This window comes from Struthio camelus, chromosome 18, assembly GCF_040807025.1.
Source record: "Struthio camelus isolate bStrCam1 chromosome 18, bStrCam1.hap1, whole genome shotgun sequence".
In the NCBI taxonomy this organism is placed as follows: Eukaryota; Metazoa; Chordata; class Aves; order Struthioniformes; family Struthionidae; genus Struthio; species Struthio camelus.
Genome location: NC_090959.1, coordinates 1,839,492 through 1,864,958, shown reverse-complemented (window position 1 = coordinate 1,864,958; position 25,467 = coordinate 1,839,492). Strand labels below are relative to the sequence as shown.

Here is a 25,467-nt window from a genome sequence, read left to right as displayed (position 1 = left end):
AAGCCTGAAAGAGTAAAGAGTTGTTTGTGTATTTATGGCTTTATCTTGCTATCTAAAGGCAAGATAATGGCATCTGGTTTTATTTTCCAAACCTTTCCTTGAGGACACTGACGACTTGTAGAGGACTGAAGGTGACAAAAAGAGAATTTTTCAGTGGACTGGTAAAATATCACTCCAGCTTTCGCTGGCAGAAGTGTATTTGGGAAGAACACGGATTCAAAAGAATGTCTGGAAACATTGTATATAGACTAGAAGTTTACTTGGAACATGGACAGGATTTGATGTGAAACAGTATAAAGACATAGTAGCACCGGTGTGGCCATGATGTCTAAGGACAGAGTAAGCAGAGGTACCGTCTTTTATTAGACCAACTAGTGTGGTTTGCAAAAGAGCCAAGCTTTCAGGCACGCAAACCAGCTTCCGGCCTGAAACAGACGTGGCAGTTTCAAAGGAGAACAGAAATTGAGAAAGTCCCGCAGGCTTTTGAGTAGATATCTATCAGCTAGGTCGCCTTTGAGAGAAAATGCAGCTGGTAAGTGTGAAGTTAGAGGGAATATGAATTTGGAAGAAAGCAGAAATGATAAGATACTTGTCATCTTGGAGAACGAGAAGGAACATTTCCTGGCATGTTTAAATTATTAGCTTAGATGTAGGCAGAGAAAGAGGTTACAGGCTGTGGGGCGTGGCCAGGGGGTAGTGTGGAAAGCGTGGGAGATCATACTGCGGCAAAAAAGCAGGATCTCCATGCTGTCTGCTGTCTTAAAAAGGTATATATTTTCATTCCTAGGTTTGTGGGGAGAGGGCAGCTTATCGGTTTCTTAAGGATCAGGATTGAGAATGAGGGGTTGAGCCATTGCCTTGTGAGAAATGTTTTCCTAGCAGTTGGAAATTTTTGTGCTTTATTTGTGCAAGTTCTTTCTGGTCTTAGTGGTTATTTGATTTCACCTACAGGATAACTAAGGGTGGCTGATATATGGGATATGACATCTCAGGAAAGCAGTGTGTGGGGAAAGCGTGTGGGACCTGGGAGTGCTGATAGCTGGGATAGAAGGTCCTTACAGGAAGGAGGCAGGGGAAGGTTTTGACAGGTTTTATATGATTTTTTCACTCAAAGTTTCCTTCTGATGAGGAGCTTACCAAGGTTCGGAGGCTGTTTGAATACTGGGAGGGATGGCTCTGGAAAACGTTTTTCTTCTGAATATGCATTCTAGTATAGGGTGTAAAGTGAGGATTTTTTTATAGATCTTGGGTTAGGATAGTGTTTCACAGAAATGTGTATGATGAGTAGAGGGTCTTTTTTGGTGTGAAAACCATTCCTTACACTGTGTCCATGTGGCTCATTGAGAAGTGTGATCTGTTTTTCTGGTGGGCTGGGTGAGGATCGTGAGAGGTGTTCCTCAGAGCACAAATAACTGGTATTTGAGGTGCAGGTGTGTGTTAACATTCTCTTAAGCATTTCACATGGTTTCTGTTTTTTTGGAGGCAAAATGTTTTCATCTGTGGCGTTTTCTTCATGTTGTGATTTGTAGGTTGCTCTTTCTGATGTTGCTTGCAGGAGGAAGTTTGTCTTGTTGGAGGAGTACTTCAGAGACCATAGAGGGCTGTAGTTTTTTTTTTTTTTAGTTGATTGTGGAAATTGATGAAAGGGTTGAGATTTTCTGTTCTAGAGAATAAATGTCATCTATGTATTTTGAGTGCAATATAGACTCAGTGGCACAGTTATTTAAAAACTCTTTTTAACGTGACCCGTGAGGGGGTGGAGTGTGATCTTTGTCCCCTTCACCTGCAGAAGTGCTGATGATGGAAAGGGAAGTTCTTGAGTTGAGAATGACAGGGGTGAGCCTGGCAACCTCTCTGAGCTAGTAATAGAGCATTAAAGATGTGAGTGTTAAACACTAGAAATTTGATTCTGCATATGTTTTTAGCCCTAGTATTCAAAAGTTTGTGTGAAAATGTCCTGTCTCCTTACTAGACAATCTAGGCCTTTTTAGGAGGGTTTTTCATTCTGTTTCACTGTTTCTGGTCATTGGAACTGCAGGTTCTCACCTCAGGTGTGTTTTACTTGAAATGCTATTAACAGGTCTTAAAGAATTTCTCCTAGGTTGGAGGTTTATCCCACTGTCTTTTTCATTGGAAATGAGGTGTTAGGGAGGACAATATTGTCCATTCAACAGGAAATATTTCTTCAAATAGCATCTCACTTGTTCTTGTGATAACGTATACTAGGAGCAAAGTGGCTATTCAATCTGGAGCTGGAAAAGTCTCTCAGCAAAAGAATAAAAATACCCAGGAGTAGAGCAGGAGGAGAGCTTTCTCCCATTTATTTACCCATATACAAACAAGAATTGCTTTGGCTCTTCAGCATCCATTCAATAATTATAGAAATTTTAAAATAGCCATAAAGTAACAACAATATCTTTACATCAACCCACAAAAAATCAGCATGTAAAACACTCCATTCCTGACTATAATGCGTATTAATTGCACAGAAAATGTGAACAAACTGCCTCAAAGCTCGTTTAGCCTTGCAACAAGGCAATTGTAAAGGTAATCCCTGGTCAACAGAGCAGGGTGCTGAGACTCACACTGCAGGTCCTCCAAATATTTGGCTGATGAATGCAGAGATCTGTTTAGTCCCTGTTTTGCTACAAACCAATACGATTTTAAGCTTTACTTTTGTTAATCTATGGTTGTCTTACTGTGTTGTGGCACCTGAAAAGTTTCAGCGAATACATGTTTGGATGCAACCATTGCCCCACAGAACTATTTTGGACTCTTCAGCCGTGGTGCAAATTATGTTTTAATCAATAAGTGAACCATTTCTGACTGGATAAGACTCCATGTGAGAAAATGAAGAATGATTTGAACAGATCTTTTTATGAAAACACCTATCTCTGAATTATACATGGAGAATTTGGTATGCCTTGTTCATGAAACCTTCCATCTGATAAAAACACCTTGTGGTAATCCGCCGAGGTTAACTAGCAGTTTTAGCACACTGTCTAGTGAACTAGGTCACTGGCGTTTGTATACACCAGTAGCGTTCTGTATGATCATGATTATACTGATTTTTGCCAGTTTTTGATAGCTAGACCAAATGTGCATGACCATTACCATATCCCTTAAAATTTGCGGTAGAGCATCATGGATATGATGCTGTTCTTGTCTATCCAAGACCATGGTGACAGGGACACATGTACCAACATATCTGTCATCTGCTGCAAAAATGATCCTGCATGGGCTTTCAAAGTGACCATGAATTTTCTTTACATTGGATGTTATTGCTTGTTCCTCTCATGCACACAATTCCATTAGCCAAGTAATACTGTATTTCAATTCCTGATTGCCAAACTATCATCTTAATTCTGTCAGAGCTTTAATACTGCCTTCCCTGACATTCACATATGCAAGCCAGGGAAGATTATTTTTGGATGTGCAAAACTAGCTAGGAAGTTGGGCTCATGAACAGTCTGTAGTTCATTATGAAACTGGCAGGTTCTGTGGTGCCGTTTTGTTAGTGCTGGACTCAGAGCAGATCCCGTTCAGTGGTATCCCGTTCAGATAGGGAGACTTATCTCATATTTTTCATAGAAAGTTCTGATCAATAAAAATGAAAGCAGCAGTCAGCTCTTAGCTTATCCACAGCTTGTTGCAACAAAGATTCAAGTGTTTTAGACTTTAATGTATGGGCACTTGGAGGCAATTTAAGCAATTTTTGAAGTCATAGTCTCTTAGCACTACGTTGCAAGTGGCTTCTCACAGGCCAAGTGGCCTATCTTGGCTGCTTAGACACAGGCTTGGGTCACCTGAGTTAAGTGCCAGTGCAGGCAGCCTCAGTATCCAAATTATTTGCGTAGCAGAAGGAACACCAAAGGTAACTTTTCTATACTTTCATTCTCCAAGTCCTGGACTTTTTTTTACTTCAAATATACTGTAGGAACATCGAAACAGACTTTAAACTGCCCATCTCCAGACTCACAGTGACAGCCATACATTGCTCACTGTAGGCAAAAAAGCCTGTCTGTGAAACAAGGTAAACAGATTTTTTGACTGTGCTGTGATATCTTACTAGGCATCTTCAATATCTTATTTAGTTTGGCTCAAGCATAGATGTGCTGCATAAAATCCGCTTTTAGGTGGGTAAAATAGAATATTTTCTAATACTCTGTTCTCCTTGCCCGAAGTTCTGTCAGTTTAAATATTCACATTATCATTTTCTGCTCCGACACCTCTGACAATTGAAACTTTTTTTTAATCCAGGTTAATTACATGAAATCAATTTTAACCTCCAGTTTAACATTGCAAGTAATATCAATAATAATCCCAGGCAAATCTTCTTCGTGGTCTTTTAAAAGTAAAAAAGCTTAAATACTACACATATACATGCAAAGTACATAAAGTAACAGCCCTGAGAAAAATAGTAAAAGAACCACTGTAGTCTTCAGCTAGTGGGTTATATTACCTCTGAAAGCCTGATATTTTCTGCTCTCCACTCCCATAAGACTACCTTCACCTCCAGGCACATAAGAGTCCTGCTCACAGTCTTGCAGTCTCACATGACAGCTGTTTCAAAAAAAAAAAAAAAAAAAAAAAAAGTGTGGCACAGGGAATGTTTGAATGTCTCCCCTATGAGCTCCCCAGGATCTCTTAGTTTGTCTCATCATTCAGACACGGTGACTTCCCATTCCCCCATGAATTCCTGTTGGTCAGATTGTGCTTGCCTCTATACTCCATGTGAGCCTGAAAGCTTGTCATAGCATTGAGTCATCTCTAGATTAGCTTCAGTTTGGTCTGCTCTGAACTGGAGTCACATGCTTTCTTTCCAGTCCTATTTCATTTCTTTCTGTAAGGGACCTTCTTATTGTTCGTTTAGTTGCTCTGAGAAGGTGCAGCATAGCTAGCTTTTTCACTTTATGCTCATGCATATTTTCTGATTTCCATGATGCAGCTCTCTTTCCAGATCAGTAACATTGCCATTACCTGCAGAGTCCTCCTCTACACAAGGTCTCATGGCTTTTTTGGAAAACAAATGGCAGCTTTCTAAAGGAGATGTTTGAACCACTGTGTGTCCTAGCACTTTCTGGGAAAGCTCAGTTCAGATGCTATGAAATTGCTGCTGGTACATAAGTCATGTCAAAGGGAATTTGAAACTTCACAAGGATCTGGGAGCTGCCACTACTGGTGATGGAAACAGCTACTCATACAGTAGTCCTAAGTGTCATCTCTGCTGCCAGGGCTGGCACATGCCCTTGGTGCCAGCAGCAGTTACATCTCAGCACCACTATTTGTGCATGTCACCAGTACCACTACTGCTAAATGTGGGGTGTCTACCAACCCGTCACAGCTATCAGTGGGAACTTCCTCTGTTGACCGTGATGGTACTTGCTCTTGTCGCTGTCACTGCAGACAGTGGTGCCTGTATCTTGCAGTGCTGGTGCCAATGGCACCCATCTCTACCGTCACTACCTATGGCAGTAGCAAGCACCTCTGGTGCTGCTGTGTTGATAATCAGAACTGCCACTGCTGGGGCTATCCCATCTGCAATGATGATACCTCCTGTCAGTTTTTATCTGCAATCCACATTTTGTTCTAAAGCTGATCCCTACCAAGCACCAACCTGCTTAGGAAATGCTCTGAAATAGCGGTAGAAAGCTTAAAGTGAAGCAAGATTGATTTAGGGGAGACGTTTAGAGAGCTTTTTTAATGGTAAAGCTAGATAAGTACTGAGGTATACACACTGTGCCAGGGATCACTAGAAATATTTCCTTTCAGCATGCCTAGAGTTGTGCTCTGGTCCCTCCCCTTCACCTGCTTGTTGTGTGGCATGTAAGTGGGTGTGTGTCTGCAGGGCAGCTACTTGGGCTTCTTCAGGAAACAACTCCGCTTGTCAACGTAGCAAGTTACTCCTGTAGCTACCACACTGTAACTCGGCTTCACAGCAAATCTAATCACTGTGCAGTACATAGGATGCATCCTTCAGTATTCTGTCTTCCAGCTACTCTCCCACCCTGTACAGCTACAGCTTCACATCTATAGCAAGATGTTTTTGTAACTGTGTGATTGTTGCTGTTCCAGGTTCAGCAATACTGGATGTGACCACTCTTTAAATATTGTCAGGAGATGCTGTGTTTTGGTAACAGAAACAAAGAAATCTTGTAGTCATTACAACAAGCAAGTCCCTGTAGATCCCTATGTGTTCCTCCAGAGGCTTCTTTGGAAAGCTTCCTGTTCAGGCCTTCTGAAGTAGAGCCAGCCAAGAAGAACGCCAGAAGTTCTGGAGTAAAGGGCCTGAAACAGTGTCCAGGAACGCTTCCGTTAGCCACACAGGAGAGGAACTGGACAGATTTTTTACTATAATTATGCCACTAGGCCTAGCACTGTTTCGGTGGACAGCTATCTAGACATCAGAGCAGGCACTCCTGAAGCCACCATCTGGACGTTTCATATGTTCAGCAATCTGTTGAGGAGGAGGTTTTACAGGACAGCCAAAAACTGTCTAAGCTGACAAATATAAGCATTCAGCGTGCACCTCACGGAGAAAATTTTGATTGGAGTAGCTAATTTTGGAGGAACATCTTACACCTAGCCAGTGAGTATTATGGCCTGTTATGAAAAATTGTACCTGGTTTTAGGGGCATAGCTTTGAGCTGGCTTTTAGTCTGCTAGCCAACATGTTCCAATTGGTGTCTACACTGGAGATGTCACGATTTGCAGTTTTCAGTCCTTGCAATATTACTATCTCAAGCATCCCTGATTCTTGTGGAATTTTATCCCCTTTCCTAAAGATGGGATCCTCTCTCCCATCTCCGCTTTTACCATGGAATTCATTTGCACAAACATATGCATATTTTAGAGACCCAGTTTACTCAGGGCAGGCACTTCTCCTGGTACATTTTCACAGGGCTGGCAGGTAGGGCACAGGACCTACAAGAGACTTTTGCCCTTCTGGAGTGGCAGTTAAAGGCCAGGCATTAGATGCCATTACAGTGTCACTCACTATGTGCCCTTTTCTTCTCGAGCCCTCAGATATTTTGCATACTGGGAACAGAAGCTGAAAATCAGAGGTATCACAAAGCAGGCATATGAATTGTAATGTTAAAGAAAACGATCCAGAAGACTATCATTAGCTTCCATTAGCCTGCTTGTCTTTTGTTAAAGATTAATTTTCACAAGAAAAAAAATGCTCAAATCAGGCCATGGATGCACCAAGAATAGCTCTGCTCATTGTGGTGAGTGTAGGTCAGTCAGACTTCTACAGTAGTCAGATTTATGTTTTCCTGTCTGCTGGCTCTGCTCTTGATACAGTCACTCTCCTGTCACTGGTTGGATTGCTTCTGTTCAGAAATCAAGTATACCAAATTAATTTAGGTTTGAACCTAAATTTCTTGGTATTCACTTTATTCCCACTGAGTTCAAGGCTCTTAAAATGCCTCAGGATACCTACAAATTCTTTGCCTCACAATGTCCCCTGCTTGAAGGCCATTCCATTTAGATCACTGACCCTTCCTTGCCTTTATCCATCTGATCCATCTTGGGTGTCTTACATAGGCTGTCCCATGCTCCTGATACCTGTTGCCTTAACTGTCACAAGCCAATAACGGAATCCATTCATTTGTCTTGAATACCCTAAAAGCTATTAGAAATGAAACATGGAAAGTTCCCCTATAGAAATGCAGATATTGAGCAATGTCTTTATACTTTACAGATTGTATCTGGCTAGAACAGGTTCTCCTTCTACAGACCGTCTCAAGGAACAGGTGTATTGCTCTCCCTGTTCAGATTCAGTCCCTGGATTTTGCAGGGGTGAGTGTCCTTCAAAGCCTTAAATAATTTGACCCTGAACGAGAAACAGAATTGTAGCGCCATGCTTTTAGCTTTCATCTTCCATTAAACATTGTCCATCAGAAAGTTAGTTTCTAGATTAATGCTACAGCTCTTCAATCAATTTAAACTGCTATGCAAGGGATTATGCACATGCTCCCCCCACCCAGTCCCTGCCACGTGATTCCCCTTTGAACCAGAGGGAAGGTTCAGGCAGCCACAGTGTGAACTAGGGAACTGATCTAGCCAAATGCTATTTGTCTTTTTCCTTTTTTTTTTTGCCTGATCTCATTTAACTTACAGCTGATCAGTTCTTGGGCCCACACACAGAATTAAGTAGAAATGGGCAGCTGGGGCAGGAGGGAGGGCTACGCTTTACCTTTTGGCTGCAGAGTAGACATGTTGTTCGTAGAAGTGCAGCAGAAATATTATGTATCTACATTCTGGGTAGGATTTTTATTTCTTTAAAGAAGAAATACATTCTTTCTCCCCCTTCCATTCTTACTGCCTTTTTTTCTTTTCCTGTTCTTTGTGACCATTTTCTTCTAGAAAGCTTTTCCTGCCTCTTACCTCGATCTCTTTGCAAAACCAGCTTCCCTTTTTGTCAGTAGCGCATTGTTATTTGAAAGCAGTGAAGTTTCCAGTTTAACAACAGTGGAGCGTGCAGTTTGAGGTCCCCGGTTCAAGACTGATGTCAGCAAACTGAATTGAGTCTAGTGAAGGAGCACTATGATAGTGGAGGTTTGGAGCGCTTGATGCACAAGAAAAGGCCAGGGGAATCGAATGGCAGTCTTCCAACACCTGAGGAGCCAAACTCTTCTGGGAGGTGCGCAGAGAAAAGACAAGCGGCAACGGCCACAACTTGTAACAAGGGAAAACTCATCTGGGCATAAGGGAAAAAATTCTTCACCATGAGAGTGGTGCAACTCTGGGACCTGGCAGAGGGAGGTTATGGCAACTCCATCCTGTGAGATTTTCAAAACCTGGCTGGGCGAGGCCCTGAGCAACCTGATGTAGCTTTGAAGTTAGCCCTGCTTGAAGCAGAAAATTAGACTTTATGATCTCCAGACATGCCTTTCAATCTAAATTTTCCCGTAGTTCTTTAGCATTACCGAGAACACACCATTTATCACCTAGTACTTCAGAGCAAATTGCAGATATTTCTCAAAGCAAATATGAGATGTACCAAGATACGCAACTCATAATTTTATCTTATCTATTAGCAAGTTCCCTTCTAAAAAGCCAGACTCTTTTAACATTGAGATATGTCAAGAAAGAGAACTGATACTTGTAGGTGCAGAAAGATAGCTGGCAATATTTTTCCCTGTTTTTGATGCTTTAAAGAACTACCTCTTATTGTTACTTTTCTGAAATAAAATAATTTAAATGGTTGCTGCAAGCATTCATTAGATGAATCATATAAACTTACTGAAAGTATGTTAGAATAAGTTATGTAGCGTTAGCATGAAGTGGTGCATGTAATTAGGTTTATCTTTTCTTACCTGATAAGAAAACCTGGTAGTTGTTTATTATAAAAGATATCACTTTGGAAACATTGTCCACAACACATTCTTTATAGTATTTGATCTGCTTGATTAAGATAGTGATATTTTAGGTGGAGAGAGAGGACAAAGAGGGATGAAGAGTGTCCAGTCCTTGCATTCTTTCCAATTTGCACTGTTATCCACTTCTCTAGGATGATTCTGTACTGTCTGCTTGCAACCCACTTACCTGAATTGTACAGGAACCGTGCATGCTTGCTGAAAAAGGAAATACTACTTCCTTTTAGCCCTATCTCTTCAGCCAGCATATTGCCAGAAGTTGGTACAGTCTTTTATCTTCAGTTCATTCTAAAGTTCCTGTTTCCTCTACCTTTTGCTTCACTTTTCTGCCTCATTTCTTTTTCATTTTACTGCTTTCTTCATATTCATTTTCTGTGAAAATGCTGAGGCCAACAAGGACAATTTATGATACAATGAGAAACTTGACAGAGAGCGCATGCACTCACAAGAAGGTACACCTGTAGTCTTTGTCACTTTTTGGCTGTTAAATATTTTTTTTATTTTCTTTCTCTGGTTTCTCAGGTACAGAACATCTCAGCGTCTAAAGAGTTTTGTTGTAATAAATGGCATTTTGAATCCATCTGTATTTTTCAGGCTTCTGATATTTTTGAAAATAAGCATTAGTATTTTTCAGAGGGAAAATCAGAGCTGCTTTGAAACTACTTATGTATCCTTAAATGCAGAATGCCCATTATCTGACTGACTTTCATATAGATATTGGAAGTTGTACAGGGCATAAGATTGTATTAAAATTCCAACTTATTCTCTCGGGCTGTTTTTGTATTTCACTCCCCCAAATCATGTTGTTGGTCAGCACTTCTGTTCATTGCAGAAGACCAGTTCAATGTTCAGTATCTAAAATGTTTCTACTTAAGGTTGTTGTTATCCTAAAATTGCTTAGAGACTGGTTCCCATAAGCCAGAGTTCTCTAAAATCATATTTTAATGTTGAATCAAATTTGAGAGCAAACATATAGACATGTGGTCTCAAGATAACCATGCATGGCAAAAAAAGATCAAGCCAAGCCATTTAACTATGCAACAGTTTGAGATTACATCCCTATCATGTCAAATTAACTAAAACATAGAGAGCCTTAAATGAAGGACTTGCAAGTTATTTATAGCAAATTATGATTTTTTAAAAGCTAATCCCACCAGAGAAGCTTGTCAGTCGTCATAGCCAATCACATGAAACAAATGTTCCATTTACTGTGTGAATTACAAAACTAAAGTGAAGAGAAAAAGACCACCAGTGCAAATGGAAGACTTCTGTTTTCAGTTTCTTCTTCTTCGCTACTGGACAGTATCTCTGTAAGTAATGCTTTCTTCTGTTTTTTACATTGTCATTATACAAAGATAGATGTGGCATGGCAGTAGTGCTGTGCTATTGCAGTCTGCATTCTAAAGCTTTGCAGTATTGACAGGGCTAGTTATTGATTGCAGCTGAAATTCATGAATAAGGATCACCTGCAATTTCCACTTTCAAAACAATCTTCTTGTAAATATGCCTGATATTCACAGTGTTCCACAGAGAACATTGCTATCTGTTACTTTTGTCAATAATTGTTTTATACACATAGTATGAATACATGTATGTAGGCATTTGGAATCCTATTGATTTGTGTATAATCGAAGTAAAGTATTATGTTTCTTTCCACAGAGAATGAGATACTCTGAGATTCATAGAAAGGAGCCAATAAGGATCAGAATAACGTGTCCTTCCATGCAAAGGAAAATATACCCACTATGTAAAAAAGGCAGAACAGTAGACTCAAGGTGAGCCAGAAAGTCTTCTTTTGCCTTCTTCCTCTCTGAAGAAAAAACAGATAATATGTGAAGCATAGTGAAGTGAGCCAATGCCCAGCAGTATCTATAGTAACCTGGCTGCATTCCATTTACTGAAGGGTCAAGACCTGTTTGGAGCAGACTGGGCTAGCCTTGCTGTTTCAAAACCCTTTTTTCATAGTAACCTTCCAGCTATTCCCCCACCTAGGGGAAGTACTAAATTCAGTCTGTAGATCCTGCTGTTTGCAGTAAAGTGGACTTAGCATCCCTTGGACTTCCACTTTCTCTCTTCACTAGCTGTGTCTATGTAAATCATCACATGTGACTTTTTTTTATTATTATTTTACTCTTTTTTTAGCTCATAATAGAAAAGTGAAAACAAGTGAGAAAAGGGAAAGTTCTCTAAATTATTGATTTCAAATTTATTTAAATATTCTTTAAAAATAAAACCACCAGCATAACTTCTTTTAAAGACTGGTAGAATGAAAATCATATTTATATTTTACGTGCTTTTATAAGTGTTCTTCTTTTCTTGACCAGCTGTTGTACCAAATTAGAGAATTATGTGCTAACAAAATTTGTGCACATTGGGGAGAGTACAAATGCAATAGCTCTTGTAAAAAATGTTAAAACCTGAAAGTTTTATATTCTATGCCATTTAAGATTTCTAAGTGAAAACAATAAAATGCCTACCACTGATTAACTTATAAAGAGTAACAGAGGCCATTTGCAATCTAAGAAGAGGAAAAATCCATTCCCATGGATTACAAAGATGAGAAAATAAAAGAATTATTTTATTGCACAGAACTTTATGATGTAAAAGGCAAGTATGGTTGTTCAGTTTGGAACTGATGATTCTTTGGTATTTTCGTATTGAATGACAGGCTATTAATTAATCTACACTTGTGGAAGATAGGGGAATATTTTTCAGCAGAGTATTCTTATTCCAGCGCATGTCTGTGGCTGCCAAGCCAGCTGAAGCAGTCCCTGCTTCTCCTCTCTCTGGCTGCCCAGTTTTGCCTCCACATCACCCAGACAGTTATGGCTTCACCATGCCAGAAAGATATTTTACAATTTCCTGTGAATTTCTACAGGAGATTGTCCGCATAGTGCCATTTGCACCACGTCAGATGACATATCAGCTTGCAACATCATTCAGGTCTGTAACGTAACTAGCATAAAGTCACTTTGCGCACTGCCTTTTGAGACAGTATTGCAAACTATCTATCTTTCATGATGATTGGTAATACAGTGTAGTTCTTTGTCTTCTGCAGTCACTTGATCTCATGGGGATTTGAATCTCTTTCTGGCATTATACTAATAGAAAGGATATCTTTACTTCAGTGATAGAAGTTCCTGCTTTGAGATATCTGGTCCATGCAGATGATTTAAAATGCACTGTTGGGTCTGTGCTGCCCATGTGTCTCAGACTGCGCTTTGCTTCCCTGAACCAGGAGTCCTAAAGGCTAGTGTTATCGTATTTGTGCACATAAAGCGCAATGACTTATGTATGAAATGTCTACTGAGTCACCTCAAGCGCTTCATCTGGGGCTTGTGGCTCCCACGGAGTAGTAGCTTTAAAAGGTGTTTGCCTTAACCGGGAGTGTCTGCCCACCTTTAGTTGCTGGCAGTGGGTCAGTTCCTCCAGGGTGAGATCAAGTGTGTGTTTATACCTGCATTCCAGGTATTAACAGCTAGTCCTTACTCATCTACCCTGAAAAAACTGAGGTGCTGCAATCTCATTTGAGAAACAGGGAGAAGGGGTAATATTCAGATGAGTGAAGCGAGGGCTTGCACTTAAAAAAAAATGTTTGAGAAACTACTATAAAGGAGAGCAGCTCACACCTTGTACAAGTTAATCCTGCAGTTGATCAATGAGTTGTCACACTGCAGACAGGAGAGTGTAGAGTCAAATTGGCTCTATTACCATTAGTGACATTCCCCAAAATCTCATTTTGCTAACACTTTGCTACCTGCCTGTGGTACAGTTTCTGTGCAGATTACATGTCACTGTTCTTCCTCCGGTGAAGCTATTTAAAGATGCTCTAAGAGTTTGCATGAAGTCCGTAAGATGTATCATATTCATTGCTAAATTTACAATCACAACAGTTTATGAACAAAATGAAACCTGTATTTATTTTAACCCATTTTTACTTCCTTTCCAGGTTGAAAAGCTATTTCCCACGTCTCTCTGTTGTTACAAACAAATGGAAAAGCAGTATCACCACTTCTTCAAGGTGTTCATGTGCAAGAAGATTGAAAGCCTTTAGCAAAGACAGCCTTTACTGAACAGAGAGTTGTGGAGGCAGACAGAGGATTGCAAACAAATCACATGTTCTTCTGCTTGACAATTCTGATCTGCAAGGTCTGAAGATGCAAGTGCCAAGGCATAGCTTAGAGTTGCCCTGAAGCTTCTTTATGTTGAGCTTGGCAAGCAGTTGTCTCCATGGGCATGAAGAGGTTATTTTAGTGTATTTTAGAAGCATGTTTAGTTCACACCATCTCTTCTGTAATTATGCTAGGCATGGCACTGTCACAACCAGTAATCTGACTTCTTCATTATCATTTTTACTTTAATAAAATTTCAAAATTTAAACTTCTTATCTGTCTCTCTAGTTACATCTGTGTGAACTGCAGTAAGTAGAAAAGTCTAACATAGATCTGTGTTAGCATGATGATAGTTAGCGTGAGGAAGTTTACCAAGTATAAAACTAATGCAAAAAAGGTCGGAGAGTCACAGTTCCCCTCATATTACTCATTAGATGCACCATATTATTAATTTGTACTCCTGTTGTCTTAGAAGCCCTTCCTTGGATTTATACTGCCCTGTGCTAGGTGCTGTACAGAATCCACCTACACCCAGTGCATCTCTATTATTGTCATGGTCAGTGACACACACACACACACACAGACACACACACACAGGCAACGTGTCTGTATTATACAAATAACAACAGACTGGAGTCCTAACCATATTAGTAGTAATATCACTGTATTTCCATAACAGTGTCCCTGTGACCTGTTACTATAAGCTGATAGTTTTAAATGAGTGCTTTTGCTGACCTACAGAAATTGGGCATCACAATGTACAGTGTTTTATAGTCAAATAAAGAAATGGTTTTGATATGAATTTTGATAGTTAAAATGAATGAAGCTGTAAAAGAAGGCATGTGCTAGCAGTTTTACAGGGAAAACCTTTCCCAAGATGTCTGTTATCTGATTTAATAGCCATTTCTCCAGCCACATATGAAAATTCAAAGAAGCATGAGTGATAGAGGATATGACTAGAAGGAAGATCATACATAAATCTGTTTATCTGTGATTGCAGTGTTCTGTAGTTGTTTCAGTAAAACTAGGGGTTTCTTATCTCTGCAAAGAGATATGGTATCTTACAAACATCTGCTTTTAACCAAGGAGTTGATATATTTGACTATATTGCAATTTATCCCATGTAAACCTATTCAACTGGGAATACGGTAACTAACAGGAGGTCTCTTCTGAGGAGAAACAGCTTATTTTTAACTAAGAAAATTCAATTAAAATGCATGCTTAAAGTTGTATATTGTAGTGTGGATTCTGTGTCTGATATGTGCATGGGCTTTAATAGTACTATCAAACAACATAAGAAGTTATCCATATGTTGACTTAATTTGGCATCATGATAATGGTAATGAGCAATGCTTGTATGTTGTTACAGGTATGCCCTCAGTTACAACTTTTTCTAGTGGTAACATTGTTTTGGTAAGAAAAACATGTGAGCTGCTTTAAAGCTAAATTAACGACATTTCTTTATGTTTTATTATATCCTAACTAAGTCAAACTATTTCATTCAGTGAACCAACTTATGAAACTACCCCCAATCTTAGTTGCTGTTTGAAGTCTAGTGTTAAATGTTCTCTCTGATGCTTGTTAGTGGACTTCTGTATTCCTCCTGAGAACCAAGAAGAAGGAGCATGAGGCAGGTCTCTGACTAGGCCAATTTATTTTGTACAGATGGTGCAAATGAGTAGAAATTGTTGGATTTCTCTTGGGAGCTCCCTCTGCAAATGCGAAACCAGGTTCTTCAGTTCCTTCTTACTCTTATCTATTCACTGACACAGGTGGCTGGGGTACACTGAACACAAGTTCAGCTTGCTATTTGTTCTTGGTCTTGGAGGAGAGGGATTGAACAGGAAATTCAGGAGCTTTATCATATTGTCTGATCTCATTTACATACAATTAGTGAAGTATCAAGCTAGACTATCTGTCCTCCTTTCTATGTCTTGCTCCAAAAAGATGAAAGTGAATAAAGAAGGTTCTTCAGACAAGTATTGTGCAGAACATGAAGGTCAGAGGTCTTATTGCATGTTCGAGAACTGACAGAAACAGTCTAAGAAATACTCCTTTCAAGAGTCCTGCAGATCAGCTGAGTAAACAGTTTCCAAATGGCAGTCAAACAGCAGTGGAAAACAGCAAAGAGCGCTACCAGCTCCAGGTTAAGGGCTATATGAGGAGAAGATAAGTTCACTGTCAGGCAACAGTTTTTTACTTTGATATTTTCTTTTCAAGGCAGATCATAGCTCACCCTTTGGGAAGGAAAATGAACAGTGTATTCTTTTTCACACTGTAAAACTCCTTACCATCTACCAAAATAAAGGGAATTTTAAAACTTCTTGCTAATAGTGTCGATGTAACCAATGCTACAAGAAAAATAGGATGAAGAATCCAGAGCTGGGCTTTTGAGCACTGTATGCTTGCAGAGTGGTCAGACTTTTTTCTCCTATCTCTTCCTCCCACAAAATATATGCTGTCCACTTACCATCTGAAAATTGCTTAGCTGCTTTCAGACTTGGGGACTGTCTTATCAGGATGGAGAAGGCAGCTGGTGGGGGCATGTAGGAAGGAAGCAGAGCTGTGGATCTGTCAAGGAGGAGGCTAGAGCAAGAACAAAGCTGGAAGAATGAATCAGTGATGAGAAATCTTTGACTGGGAAGGGAGCAGAAGATGGAAATTGTGTCTCGTAGGTGCCGTTCCACTGTCTTTTAGCAAAGACTTTGGGCTGAGAAGCAACCACAGCATTGAGAATCAGCATATTTGTTGAGAGGCAACGGGAGTTCCTTGTCCTACTTTCTGTGGAGGTCACTTCATTTCCTAGAGGCTCTGCTGTAGGAGCAGATGATGAAGGAGCACTGCTTCATCTCCTGCTCCAGCCATTAGCTCCCAGCATATCGCCACTCGAGTGTGTGTCCTCCCACCAATGTAATCTCCCTCAAGGTAGCTTTCTCACGCCAGTGTTGACTTGTCCTCTGTTGCTATGCTAGAAAGGGGAAGGTGCATTTTTTACTGAGTCTCTTACATCTAGAAAGATGTCAAAGAAACAGCTCTCCAGCCAAAACTTCCCATGCTCCATGGCATCCTCACGCACCACCATCAGTCAAAATGGTATTTCAAAACTTGACAGAAGCAGCTGTTTCCCCCATGTGCCTGTGTTTCCAAGTATAGGTGAGTCATAATGGTGACTGGAGAAAGGTGCGTTTATGTGCAATAATAATACACAATAGCTGGTAGGCCTGACTGCCATGTCTGGTTACAGACTTCTTCAGGTGTGAGCCTTTGTCTTTCTGGGCTTGCAGATCAGCTCAGAACTCTTCCTAGTTTTCTCAGTGCAGTTAAATGGAAAGGACACATATGCTCTGCCATGCCAAGGTACGCACACAAATCATCTTTTAAAACAAAGTATTTGACGTTGCTTGAGCCTTAATCATCTTTGGATCCATGCCAGAAATCCCAGTCGCATGAGATTACCAAGCAAACCTTTCCTTTTAGATAAATGTGCAAGCGTATGATTCCCACGACAAGCTGTTTGTCTTGTCACAATGCAGTTTGATCATACAAGAAGGTGAAATTCTGTATCAGAGACATTCATGGTCATTTCCCTGTTCATCAGGTTGTGCACAGCAACCTGGCACATTGCTTCTGCTCTTGCTCATAGACATCTAGGACCTTTCTTCAGATGATGCTCTTCAGGGTAAGGATGTGGGTGGAGGACGTAAGGCATGTGGGAGTTGAGGGCTGAGCAGAATGAGGGTGGGTTACAGGATATGGTATAGCGTTCTTGGTCAGGAAAGTGAAGAGAAGCTTGGAAATGAGGTACTGTCAAAAATCCAGTTAAGATAAGGTTCTCATTGCAAAGACAAGTTAGTACCTCATAGCAGTGACATCTTTGCACACACTGAAGGACAGTAAGCGTACAGAGCAATAAAGGAGTGATTCTCTAGTTGTCTGTCAAGGTGCATGGATTGCCTTTCCTTTACTGCTGACCAGACATCTCATCTCCTCTAGATTGTGTTACACTTGGTCTCCATTTATGTCAGGTCTTCTTTCTCTCAGCATTGCCTTTTGTCTATTTTTCCCTCCTCCAAACAGCATGCAAAAAGAGGCTCTACCTTTTAATCCTATTGAGATTACAGAGACACAGTAGAATATTTCATACAATGGGAGTGTTGCCATGGATGGATACAAGCTCTTTAGGAAAGATAGAACGCGAGGAGAGGAGTTGTCTTTATGTGAGAGAGCAACAAAAATGCATGGAGCTCCGCCCAGAGGTGAATGATGAGCCAACTGAGAGATTAAGGGCAAGGATTTGAGGGCAGACTAACATGGGTGACATTGTGATGAGTGTCTGCTGCAGACTTCCTGATCAGGAAGAAGTAATAGATGAGGCCTTCTTCAGACACCTGGAGGAAGCCTCATGTTCGCAGATGCTGGTCCTCATGGGGGACTTTAACCACCCCTATATCTGCTGGAGGGACAACACAGCATGGCAGAAACAAGCCAGGAGGTTTCTGTAATGCATTGATGACAAGTTGTAGATGACAACTTCCTAACACAGGTGATGGAGGACCAATGAGGGAAGATTCTCTGCTGGACTTGGTACTCAAAAAGGATGAATAGTGAGGGATGAGAAGATCGGGGCAGTCTTGGCTGCAGTGACCAGGAGATGGTGGAGTTCAGGATTCTGAGAGAAGGGAACAAGGCAACTAGCAGGATCACAAGCCTGGCTGTGAGGAGAGCAGACTTTGGCCTCTTCAAGGATCTGCTTGGAAGAATCCCATGGGAGAGGGACCTGGACAGAAGAGGGGTCCAAGAGTGCTGGCTGATAGTCAAGGATCAGCTCCTCCAAGCTCAAGCTGAAGGTGGCAGGAGGCCCGCTTGGATTAACAAGGAGTTCCTGACTGAACTCAAAACAAAGCATGCAAGAGAGGAAGCAGGGACAGGTGACAGGAATATGGAGACACTCTTTGAGTGTACAGGGATGGGGTTAGGAAAGCCAGAGCCCATCTGGAGTTGAATCTGGCAAGGGACATGAAGGGCAACAAAAAGGCTTCTACAGGTACATAAGCAACAAATGGAAGGCTAGGGAAAAGAGGGGGCCTGCTGCTGAGGGGGCAGGGCCCCTAGTGGCAAAGGGCACAGAAAAATGCCAAGGTACTTGATTCCTTCTTCACCTTGGCCTCTATTGGTAAAAGCAGCCTTCAGGAATCTCAGTCCCCTGACACCAGTGGGAAAGTCTGTAGCAAGGAGTTACCTTTGGTAGAGGAGGATCAAGTTAGGAAACATTTAGAAAAACTGAACATACACAGTTCTGTGTCCAGTTCTGCACTCCACAGGACAAGAAAGATATGGACCTGATGAAGAAAGTACAGCAAAGAGCCACAAAGATGATTAAGGGACTGGAGCATCTCTCATACAAGCAGAGGCTGAGAGAGCTGGGACTGTTTAGCCTGGAGAAGGCTCACAGAGAGTCTTATTACTCTATATTAATACCTGATGTAGGTGGAGTAAAGAAAATGGATCCAGACTTTTCTTAGCGGTGCCCAGTGAAAGGACAAGAAGCAACAGGCACAAATTGAAATATTGGAATTTTCATTTAAATATAAGAAGATTTTTTACTGTAAAGGGTAGGCAAATACTTGAACAGGTTGCCCAGAGAGGTTGTGCAGTCTTCATCCTTGGAGACAGTCACAACCCAACTGGACAAGGCCCTGAACAACCTGCCTTAGTTGGCCCGGCTTTGAGCAGGAGGTTGGACTAAATGATCTCCAAAGGTCCCTTACAACCTCAACAATTCCATGTTTCTGTGTGATTCTGTTTTCCAGCTCTATAGTGGGTTGGTGTTTGTTTTGGGTAGAAACAAGTTATTGAAGGTTATTTAAACCTGATTTAAATGAATGTAGTGGTTGGGCTTCATGAAAAAGTTTAGCCCAGCCTATGCTTGACTTATATAGAGACAAATCCTGGATATGCTGTCAATACAAAGACTGTTCAGATATTTCAACAGTGAGGAAAATGCCACCAAACTGGTGAAGAAAAAAGTCTCCAAGCTCTTAGCATGGACACTGTCCTCCTATGAAAGTCAGCTCTGCGCTGAGGGACTTTTACCATGGACTTCTGTATGGAATAGTTATTGTAGCAATGAAAATTAAGTTTTCATGAGCATTTAAGTGATGTAGGAGACTAAGTCCATTTAAATTTCAACAGGACGTTGAGTCTTTGAATCCCCTTTGAAAACTGGGTCTATCTTCTAGAGTGTTTTTGAAAACCCATGAAAAGTGATCACTCCAATCTTTAGCATGAAATTACTTAATAAATTTTATATTATAGTGGACATTTTATTTACTTGTTCTGCACACAGTAGATTTCCCAGCAATGAACAAAAATAAATTATTAAGTAAGTCTGCATTCAGATTTTCAGAACAGAGAAACTCAGGAATCTTAACTGTATATAAGGCTAATTGTATCCCACATGTTTTTCGTCATTTATATTTGAACAAATGTGTTTGAACATTTATTTGAAATATATTTGTATATGCTAATATGGCTTGCATTGCATTCAGGTGGTTATTCCCTTCAACTCTTCAACATTTAGGTGATTTAGCCATTTTGGTGCAATATGTATGACCAGCTGAGCACTGTATGTTACTGGCTTATGGTAAGGTGTCTTGAGATGCAGGCAAAGCACCACTCTGTGTAGACTTGCAAACTCCTGACGTGCTGTTGTCACATTTTTATGAGTGACAGTGAAGCAATAAGCATTTGAAAAGTGGAGATAGTTCTACATGAATCCCTATTGTAATTCCTATCCCAAGGCCAGCTCAGCTCATATATGCAAAACTGAACTTTGATACCTCTAAAATAAGGGCAGTTGGGTGGTGTGGTGAAGTGGCTCCTGTAGGCACTGTGCCCTCACACATTGGGATGCTAGAGAAGGGCTGCAAACCAGCCACTGAGCAGCCACTGCCACCTCTGCTCTCCACCTGATTGTGAGTGCTCTAGGCGTGTGCCTTGCCAAAAACATCAGAGAAGGCTCGTGTGGACAGGGATGAAAGTGCAGGCATTTTATTGGCATGGTGAGTCTCTTACTTCTATTTTTGTTGGCTGCATCTTCATCGCTCACACGGGCATTGCTTGTGTGTCCTCCCATGTCAAAGTGCTCTCACAGTATAGGACATTCAGAGACCACTCTAGAGCAAGGAGATGGGGGGCCCAGACCCATGGGGCAGAAGTGGAATGTATGCCTGTAACACAGAGTTGAGGGTGCCTCAGCTTCTCTCTTCTTCTACCAGGTTCTGCATGAGATAGGGCCCTTCAGCCCTTTCTCTTCCTGTTGGGAGCACGTCCCTTTCCTCCTTCCTCCTCTCTCCTGCCTTTGGGACCCAAACCAGTGTCACCAGGCTTTTTCTCTGTGGCTCTGCCTCTATCTACCTTCAGGATAGTGCTGCCTGGGCTGACCTCCCGTAGATAGGGCAGTGCTAGGAATCTGGCAAAGTGAAAACATGCTGAGGCGCCTGCACTAGAGGGAATGGGGCTATTCCAAGTATCACGAGTATGCTTCTGGGGCATGTTAGCCGCAGTCTGTGTCCTTCCTTCTTATCCTTATTCCTCCTGCATTACAAATCTCCCCTGGGATTTTGTGGTCCAGGTCAGGTAAGAGCACTGCATTGGCGGTCCTAGGAGAGAGACCAAGCTCCCTTCCCACCACAGGCACTTGTTGATTAGCAGACTGGTAGTGCTCTCACTTGACCCGGCAGCATTGTGTTTAAGCTTAGGATAAGGAGGCAATGGCATCTGAACAGCTTATTTTATTGGCTGCTTTCTGTAGACGCCGGTGTCCTTTCACTCTAGGCAGCTGCATGCTTTACCTGTTCCGAAAGTGCTCCATGTGGCCAGGGGTTAGGAAGCTCCTGTCCATTCTTTGACACTGACTGTAAAAACCACACGGACTTTAAGGACTAAACCCATCTCTCCAGTAGCTGACACTGGCACTGTGCCCTGCTATATGATAAGATAGCAAAGCAGTAGCTTCTTGCTTTATGAAGAGATGGAGCTTGGGATTCTGTTTAACAGTGTGGCTGTGATACTAACCTGCCTGCATGTTCTTTCTGCAGGGAACGATCTCTTCCTGGTTGCAGTCCATGAGCTTGGTCACGCGTTGGGTCTGGAACACTCCAATGATCCCAGTGCTATCATGGCTCCTTTCTACCAGTACATGGAAACACATAACTTCAAACTGCCCCAGGATGACCTCCAAGGAATTCAGAAAATCTATGGTGAGCAACACTGTCCACTCATCTATTTATGTTGAGCCCAAGTATAAAAAGTGTTTTACAGCCACAGACAGGTATCCCCCAAAATGCTTGCAGTCAGTGGGCTGGATTTTCTGCTGTAGCTGAACTGGGAACCATTTAAAGCCCTTATTCCACAGCCAAGTACTACATCTGTTCCCGTGGCACAGATGTCAATCCACAAATCAGAATAACCGAACCTTTGTGATCTTGCTACTCCTCCATGCTTCACTATACCTGTAATATAAAGGATTAATAGAAAAGGAAATACAAGCAATTGCTATACCCAAGGGTTATCTATTAGCAATACCTTCCTCTGGCAAACTCTTGCACCTTCTCTCATCATCTTTCAGCCAATGCAAATAGAGGAGAGGAATGTGAAGAATATCAGAGGAAGTAAAAAACATTTAGGCACTCAAGGAAAAACACTTAGGGAAAAGAAGTTTGGGTCTACTTAGGAAACACTTCTAATCTCCAGCTGAAAAAAGAACATCATTGTATAACATAAAGATATAGGTTCAAGGAGGAAAGAGAGAAAAGGAGGCAAAAGGATAAGAGGAGAAAACTGTGGGGTTGGAGAAGATGTGGCACCACATGAGGGAGTCAGGGATGCGAGCACAGGGACTTTCAGAGAATGATTGGCAGGTGGCTGAAGAAGAGGCAAGCGCAGGTTTTAAGAGCCGCAGCCAAGGGGAGGCTGAGCTAGAAGGAGCTAATGGACTGTGAGGTGCTGGATCTGATACTCCTCACCGCCTTCAGATGGGGTCTACACAGTTTGGTGAGCAAAGGTGACATTTCTTCAGGGACTCCAACAAATAAATTTCCCTTGTATTCCCCTGCATTTCTTGAGCTGTCAGCAGGAATAGGTAATGCTCTATGATCAGCCTCTACAAGGAGTCACCGACTGCATAGCAAGCAAGTCAGAGCAATCATTTAGAAACTGCAGTAAGCATATCCTCTATGAAGTTAGTAAAAAAAAAAAAAGACTCTCCTATACCTGATAAACACAGGAGTGCGATTATCTCTGATCTTGTCTGTACTTGGCTATCTCAGCTGCTCAAATTTTTCAACACTATAAAGTCCATTTCTTTTTAAAGAGAGTTTTCTATCTACCATTTGGACAAAGTGAAAAGGACAAGCAGAAAGACACAGGTAGCTGGAGAACAGCTTAGTCTGGGGTCACTCCTCAGGCAAATAAAAGAAAAGCTGATACCAGATTCAGTTGCTAAGGCTAATGTGGTAAAGTAGTGAAAGCTGACTGAGACAGTCTGTGGAAAATAGCTTTTGTCAAACAAGCCTGCTTTCATTTTTTGAAGAAATTATAAGTTTAACAGATTACTTAATAGTAGCATAGAGGAACAATACTTTGTAGCTATGCAGCATTCACAGCTGCATAGTACCTGGATTAAAATGTTAGTACCCAGGATCAGTAGAGCAGATATTGTATGAATTAGATCTGAAAAAACCTTATATGGTCACTGTCAGTGGGATATCATCACAGAAGGCTGGTGTTTCTGATGGGTTGCTGCTAGGATTAATGGCAGACCCAATACTAGTCAACATTTGCATCATTGATCTGCTGGTGAAATTAGAACTACTGCTAATAGACCTTGTGCCAAGACTAAAATAATTGTATATCAGTTATTTTAAACTGAAATTTTCCTTTGGTGACTAGAATAATATTGATTTGTCTAAATGTAGATGCCTAAAGAAGAGACATCTCTGGGCTAGCTTCCTTGACACCTGTCTAGGTAATAGAAATAAACAGGCATTTGTAAAGTGCAATTCATCTCACTGCAAGGTAGATGTCTAAATGAGGTTGATCATTTAAAATAAGATGGTCTGTAGTACACCTAGAGGAAACTCGCTCTTTTCCAGCTGTGTAACTGAAGATTTCTGCTCACTGTTCATTAATAGGATGAAGTTGCATGGCAATTGTCCTATGGTATCATGCATACTTTAACACAGTAAAACACTCTGGATGACAGAGATTCTTCTGGATGTCTTTTAAATGAAGTGCTGGGGCAGTAAGCTTTAAACCTTCATTAAATAATGTACCTAAGTTTTCATTCTTGAAAGCTGCTAAAAATCAAAGGCAATACCAAGGCGAGCAGGGCAGGGGCCTTGCTGGTCAGGGCCTGTCCCACTGTCCCCAGGTGAAGCGAGTGTGGCAGGCCTGGGGGCAGCAGGGGTCAACCCAGATTCCAGATCATCAAACAAGTTCATGGTGATGAGGAAGATCCAAGGTCAGGCCAGGACATCAGTCTATAGGTTGGGGTCAGGATCAGGTCTGGTGACAGCGACCAGGGTCAGTCACAGTCCAGTGATGGCTGGACAGGTCCATAGTGATGAGACAGGTCCGAGGCCAGGCCGAGCCATCACCCATGAGTCAGGGTCTGTGGCTAGGAAGGGCAGGGCTGTGGCAGATCTGGAGACACATCACGACAGTGTTGCTAGGCAGGGCCTGACAGCCCCAGGCTGAACTGAAATGGGGTCCTGGGCCATGGTTGGGGACGTATGGGGGTGTCAAGTGAGGCTGGTCAGGGCCATTAAGGCCTATTAGTGCACTGAGGGCCCCAACAGTTATATTCCTGACACCACAGCATGGCATCTTGTACACAGCTATAACACAGAGAGAGCTCTACACTACATCGCCTGCGCTGAGTGAGATGCAGCACCACAAGACTTCCGCTTATATTTTATTTACCTAGTGGCATTAAACTTTAGACACATACTAAGTTAAGATTCTCCTTGTGCAATAGAACAAACTTGAAATTTGAACTCAGCTTGCAAAAAGGCAGTATGAACTTACTATTGCCTGATGTAATCTGAGTTGGAGTCATTCAAGGCTTATTTCTGAGGCCTTCAAAATGGAATGGGCTGGGGTTGGTGCTGGTGGTTATAGGGTTATCCAGTCCTGCCAGGAGAAGAAGCAGCAGCTTCTGCATTAGGATCTTTGTTTCTCCGGGTAGAGATTTCAGCCTTTAGCACAGAGTTCTGACCCAGAAACTGAAGTTTAATTTTAAAAATAGCTCTGATCCTTATGGGTTGCAAAGAAAAGATGGAAAATTTAGGTTGTTTTTCCCTGAAACAGAAGATACGAGATATGAGGACAGATTCTTTCGTCCAAACTCCTTACAGCTGAGAAGTGAATGCTGAAATATTTTTCTTGTAGTCTTAGCAGGAACTTACAGCTAAATGCACTTTATTTCCACAATACCAATCCACTTTGTCATGCTTTGGGGATGCTAAAAGCCCTTCTACCAAAGCACCTATTGAAAAATCAAAGCTTTCTTCTTTCTCGCTGCCTTGACATTTTCTGAAGAGCAGCCGCATGCACTCAATACGTATTGTTTAGGACCGTACTCTACAGAATAAATCACATAGCCACTGCCTTGTCTGTAGCATCTTTTTTTAAATAAATTCAGTTAAAACCTCCAACTTTTCATTCCGATGGAGTTGATAGAACAAAGAACAGAGGCTCTACTAGAACTTAAGTCCATTTTGTCTCTTTCTTTTGAGAATGACGTGCTTCAAATATATTTTTATGTTGTATCTGTGTTTAGCCATTAGAGAAAGAATACATCTAAATCTATCTTATAACTGACTTGTTGAATGAATTTTCTGCTGGATTTATTTCAAAACTCACCTAAAGAGATAGTAGATGATGTGAAATCTTGTTTGTGCTTCGTTCTA

General features: G+C 41.4%; 1 protein-coding gene and 1 long non-coding RNA gene across 2 annotated transcripts in view; both read left to right on the top strand.

The window, feature by feature from the left end:
• Positions 1–25,467, top strand: part of MMP24 (matrix metallopeptidase 24) — a 57,240-nt gene that overhangs the window by 9,621 nt on the left and 22,152 nt on the right. The window contains exon 5 of the mRNA XM_068912945.1: positions 21,595–21,756. Within this exon, the coding sequence (XP_068769046.1) occupies positions 21,595–21,756 (162 nt within the window). The remainder of the gene's footprint in view (positions 1–21,594; positions 21,757–25,467) is intronic.
• Positions 539–13,768, top strand: LOC138061552 (uncharacterized). The gene is made up of 4 exons (XR_011135391.1): positions 539–767; positions 10,528–10,693; positions 11,043–11,158; positions 13,333–13,768. It is a non-coding gene; the product is annotated as an uncharacterized lncRNA (long non-coding RNA).